The 6,000-nt window shown below is 37.8% G+C and overlaps 1 protein-coding gene across 5 annotated transcripts in view; it reads right to left on the reverse strand.

Annotated features, from left to right (window-relative positions):
• The window catches only part of tpk1 (thiamin pyrophosphokinase 1), a 124,265-nt gene extending 120,816 nt beyond the window's left edge, over positions 1 to 3,449 (reverse strand). For 2 of the 5 annotated variants that reach the window (XM_047348918.1, XM_047348919.1), the window contains exons 1-2: positions 3,366 to 3,448; positions 607 to 697 (exon numbers count right to left, since the gene is read on the reverse strand). In XM_047348918.1, coding sequence (XP_047204874.1) covers positions 607 to 649 — 43 coding nt within the window. In that variant the 5' untranslated portion in view covers positions 650 to 697; positions 3,366 to 3,448. Of the gene's footprint in view, positions 1 to 606; positions 698 to 3,191; positions 3,328 to 3,365 lie in introns of those variants that run through there. The other 3 variants (XM_047348920.1, XM_047348914.1, XM_047348915.1) reach the window with 3 other exon arrangements.
• Positions 3,450 to 6,000: the final 2,551 nt, after the last annotated feature.

Here is a 6,000-nt window from a genome sequence, read left to right on the forward strand (position 1 = left end):
ATCCAACCCACACAACCTTCAAGAGCCTAGTCTGTAAAAAGTGCCACCCTTTCATGCTCTCTTAGTATTTAGATAGAATCTGATGGAATACCGACTTCCAGTAAAAGTCAGAGTTCTGTCATCTGCAGAAGTGCTCAGATAACTCTGCCGTCGTTAGGCGTGTCACAGATGATCAAGAGACTGAGTAAAGAAAGCTGGCGGACAGCTTTGTGGCATGGAGTTTGAAGAATCAAATTTGTTTTCTTGAAAGTTAACAGAAACAAAGGAGATGATTGTAGATTTTAGGTGAAACAGGAATATGCCTAACAGGGAAAAAGAGCAGGGGTGGTTGAGAAGCAATTCTATAAAACTAAGTATAGGAGCTTTCATAGCAGCTACCTCAAAATAAACAGCAGGCATGTATTAAATTCTACTTTTCTGTCTCCTCATTATCACCATGAAGCTACATGTTCAGTGTCTAGAGCACTTTTTTCATCATAGCACTTGCTATACCAGCTAAGCAAATGCTATACCAGCTTTAAATATTGTCATGGTTCATACAAACCTTTCGTCTTTTTTACAGACATGGATTTATGTTTAGGTATTTGTTGCTTTAGAGAACAGTACCTGATGGGAGCAGGCAGTCCAAGGGTGTCCACTCTTCATCCATGGTCTGGGTGGTCAAAAGTCTACTCTTCAGTTCACACTAGAGATCACACTACAGGAGAAAAAGGCAGATTCTAGTGTTCTGGTGTCGAATCATGAAAAGAGAGCCCTTTCATTTTCATTTATTTAAAAACGTTTTCCATTCCCAGCTTATACACTGTGTTCCTGTGAGGCAGCAATTCCCAGATGAAAAAAGGGACAACACTAGGTGGAAGGGCTGAAAATAGTTTTTTTTTTTAACTAATACATTCCTCTGTTGTTCTAATTATTAATACCTTTATTTGCCTAAGGATTGCATAGTGGCATAGGTATATTTAAAGAAAGTCTCTGTCTTTGTGACTAATGAAGTAAGTCGAAGATACCATGTTTCCAATAGGCCAAAAGTTAAAAATTAAATGCCTTTTGCAGATTTAAAAAATATATATTTGTGTATTATTCATATTTTGTGCAATTGTATGCTCAAATATGAACTTAACGTGCAATGGTTTGGGTATCCAGACAATGTTTGGCTCTAGAAACACTTTTACCAAGGTCTCAGACTTTAATTTTACTACTTTAATGCCCTAAACGTTAATATTAGAAAATCGTTTTTGGGAAAAAAAAACAATGAATTCTGTATTTTCTCTATTTAGTTAAAGGAAATTATGATTTGTCCTCTTATTTATCTTATGGACACACTTACTCATAAACTGTGATGGGCTGTGGTCATGTGGTGTCACAGAAATATAAAATTGTGTGTCATCAGTGAACATATTCTAATCGATGTTTTAGCGTTCTGGATTCTGAGTTAGGGTGAGCATGTAGATATTGAAAAAGTTGTCAAAGAATGGAGTCCTAAGCAACACACATGCAATTTTTCTTTCTTCATATTTACAATTGCCAAATGGGACAAAAGAGTCTCAGTCAGCCACTTATGATATGAACAGGTCCATAATGTTTGATTAGATGCTGCATATGCCTGATGATAAACCAGACTAAACTTTCATGTTTTAGGTCAGTTACCATAACCAATTATGATTTGCTAAACACCAGAATAATTAGGGAAGGGTTTTTTTATATTTTTTTATACTTTCTCTAAAGTCTTTGGTAGCATTATCCCCATTTCCACTGCCTCTAGAAAGCCCCAGGCTTTGTAAAGCCCAGATTGCGTTTCAATACAAATTTGCCAGGGTAATTTCACTTTCCCAGGTAAATGGTCCTGGTCCGGAGTACATCTTTTCAGCTTTCCCCAGGATTTGTTAAAGGGGCGGAGCTGTGTGCGGCGAGTCTTGACACCTTCAACTTCACTAATGGCAGAGGTTACTATTGTTACTGTTTTAAGATGTTTTTTGTGAAAAAGTAGACCTGAAAACCTTATCTGTGGAGTCAGCTTATCAAGAATGAGCCTACTTTGAAATATTTTTTTCAGAGTTTTCGGTGCAGCAGAGCTCCACTTACAGGCTGGTCTGGCTGCTCAGCCAACAGGGCAGCTGGACTGAAAATATTAAAAGAAAAATAAGTGTGTTCATCAGTGTTTAGTAGTTATTGTAAATTAATCATGCAGTTGTAAAGCAACAACTCTGGCCAGATGCAGGTTGGTAAAAAATGTATTGTAAAATTATGATTTAGACTTTTCCTGCTTACGTATCCAGGGCAACTTAAGGAATAATGGAAGGAATTATTCAACTGTATAACTCTAAAGCTGCTTATTGTCTATTGTTTATCAGTTGACACAAAAAGTAAATTATTAACTTTTAAACGGAGTATAGTAGTAATGCCATCGGCTGGAATGAAGGTGTATTGCAGTCTTTTTCACAACTTTCCCATTAGTCATTAGGCTGATATAAATAAATGGCCCGTGGCAACGGAAAAAGAGGGTACGAGATTCCCTGGGATTCCTATTACCCGGGTAAATCAAATCAGGGGGCTTTAAATCCTGGGGCTTTCAGTGAAAATGGGCTTTTGGCTTTAAACTGTATGACCTGGGTCAGATTTTGGTATCTTTCCACAAGGTTCTCATAATAGTTTGGAGGTATTTTGGCCCATACCTGCTGACACAACAGGTATTACTAAGTCCAGTTTGTAAGCCACCTTACTGCTCACACACACATTTTTAGCTCTGCCAACGAATTTTGAATAGGATTGAGACTAATTGTAACTAATTACTAAAGAAAGCTAAAGAAAATTCCATATGTTCATCGCTTACGATGCTATTGATTTTGTGCATACATTTCTCCTGCAGCATAACACTAACACACCATGATGATGCCGCTTCCGTACTTAACACCTGGGATGGTGTTCACAGACATGCAAATTTCCCTAATCCTAATTTACCTTAAAAAAAAAACTAAAAAAAGAAAAGTTTTAATCTGATTTAATCTCACAGTGAGAATTACAATGAATGTGAACATCTGCTTTTAACTGTATGCACAGGTGGCATTCTTAATAACACTTAAAAATAAAGAGAATATGTGATCGTTTTTTTACCATTAGATTAAAAAAAAAAGTCATATATTGTATTTGATAAATGTGTGTGAGTGTGTGCTGAACCGATAACTTAAATGAACCTTCATCAGCTGCTCTACACCACATTCCACACAGCTGCGTGTTAACGACTACGACAGTCAGATGAAGCTGCCTTATTCCGCCATAAACAAACTCAGCGTCTCCTGTATAACATTCCGACAGCACACAGTAAATATTACATTTCCATAACGAATTGCAAATCAAAGAAAACTTACAGAAAGAAGCAACTTCCGCCTTTAATGTTGTGAAAAGCCAACAAGCGCACGAAGAAGAGAGAAAGAGGCACAAAGCAGGACGGAGGAGTAGCTTTACTTTCCTATGGGGACACCTAGAGGCCGATTGTATTTACACATGCACATATGAAACCTCCATTTTTATTCTCCATTTTAATTCCGTGATTCCCAACCGGGGGTATTCGTACCCATAGTGGTACGTGAGCACATTACAGGGCTTATGTGGAAACGTTTAATATTTTATTTCCAAGATGATGGGTAAATATCATCATTTAGTAAGGATCTTGGATGTCTAATGCTTTAATAGGACCCAGGTGGAAATACAACAAGCTTTTATCAACCAAAAGAGCAAAAAGGGCACAATAAAACAACTAAAGGTGGAAAAGACTGAGGCAGGGGTGTCACTGCTGTTCACCTGCAAGACGCTCCGCTACAGGGAGACGTAACTCAGCGTGTCAGCACTGGTGAAACAGAATATGAGGAGTGTGTTTTTGTCCAGCTTTTGTCACGTTTGTTAGAAAATTGAGTAGCAACAACGCAGGGACATAAACCGCTCTCGAAGTGATCTAATAAAATGAATGACATCAACTGTGAAAACATACTACTACCTTGTTGGCAGGGTGGTGCGCCCCCCTTGGATATGTTCCCAATTAAAAAGACATTTAAAAAGAAATCAACAACAGAACACTTAAAATAATATTCAGGCTCACTATATCAATGTTGCTTTGTTTTTATTATTTAACTGGGTTTTAATGAGACATATGAGCCTGTTTGTCCTTAATAAGCTATGATAGATCGGCAGAATGGAAATGGCTGTCACTTTTCTCTCTCTCTCTCTGCTCGCACGCAAGTGAACACCCGCTTCCAACAGAGGAGAGAGTGTGCTCAGTAAAACATGCCGCTAAAATCTGGAAAGCAGGGCAAGGAAATCTGTGATTTTTAAAAGCGGAGAATTCCGTTTTGATGGCAGCACTTCCTCTCCTGCGAGTAGCAGCTGGACTAACTCTCCTACTACGGCGAAGTTACACAAAATAGCCTAAGTGTTTCGTGCCCTGCCTCTGACAGGCAGCTAAAGTCCAGGCACCGGCGCAGAATAAAAGATTGACCTGGCTGGGCTGTCAACACATGATAGATAGATAGATAGATAGATAGATAGATAGATAGATAGATAGATAGATAGATAGATAGATAGATAGATAGATAGATAGATAGATAGATAGATAGATAGATAGATAGATAGATAGATAGATAGATAGATAGATAGATAGATAGATAGATAGATAGATAGATAGATAGATAGATAGATAGATAGATAGATAGATAGATAGATAGATAGATAGATAGATAGATAGATAGATAGATAGATAGACAATATATAAAGATTGAAAGATGAAAAGAGACAGAAACAGATAAAAGATGTGATAAAGAGAGAGACAGAGATGGATAAATAAGAAAGATGGGGAGAAAATTAGAACAGATGAAGTAAAAGATATACAAATTATATAAATAAATACAGTAGGCAGAAGATGAACAAATAACTTTTTAGAGTTTTTTTTTCCCCCTCAAGCTCTTTGGAATATCTAGAAATCTATATATATATATATATATATATATATATATATTTACACACACACAAAGCCCGAATCCAAGGGGATACACTGGAGGGGGTGCCCATGATAGCAAAATGGTTCCGGCGGTACACAAGTCAAAAAAAGGTTGGGAACCACTGCTCTAATTTATAAAGGGAATTAAAAATGGGAAATGTGAAAATGTAACCAACCCCTAAAGAAAGCTGTATAAATGTCAGTGACCCACACATAAGGAGACTTTAATTGAAGGAAGGTTATTTTATCTGTATTTCTAATTGAGTCTAATGGTGCATTAACAGTCAGACAATTAGCTGCTCCATTGATCCTCCTATAGAGGGAGATCTACCAGGTCCTGTCTTGTTTAAGGCAAGGTGGATGAACCAGAAACAATTCCCTGCTATCTCTGCTGCACTTCCCTCTTAAAGGTGGGATTAAATTGTCTAAGAAGAGCAACATGTTTTTATCAATGTAACATCCCAGTGAAGTGGCATTGATTTCTAACGGTGCCTGAAGAGCAACAGAGGTCTCCAAGGACATCAAGCTCTTGAGATCACATCTTTTGTATTTGTTATCTTTGTGTAATATGTATTTTCATTGGTTTAATAGGCTGTGTCAATGTTTACCTTTTAAGGTAGGGGTAGGGATGTTTTTGGCATGCTTAAACACGTTATACATAAACACTAAATATGGCTACAAAAATGCACAACTAAAAGCACACACTGCCAAACAAACATCACGAAAAAGCACACTCAAACAGGGCATATATTGGATGCTTCTGTGTGCTTCAAATTTCCACCAACAGCCGCAGAAGCATTGTACAGCAAGAAAGCGAATCTATCTCAAGGTGAATCCACTCCGGAGGCCCGTTAAAACAAACACTCTCTCATCAATCAGCATTCTCCTGTCTCTTTGACATAGTGCACAACTGCACATGTGATGCAAGCTCTGCAACATACAACTATAGGTTGCACACACATGCACGGAGCTGCCACGCATACAAAGGGAAGTCATTCATTCTGTGGGCATGC

Source organism: Girardinichthys multiradiatus, chromosome 21 (genome assembly GCF_021462225.1).
Source record: "Girardinichthys multiradiatus isolate DD_20200921_A chromosome 21, DD_fGirMul_XY1, whole genome shotgun sequence".
Lineage (NCBI taxonomy): Eukaryota > Metazoa > Chordata > Actinopteri > Cyprinodontiformes > Goodeidae > Girardinichthys > Girardinichthys multiradiatus.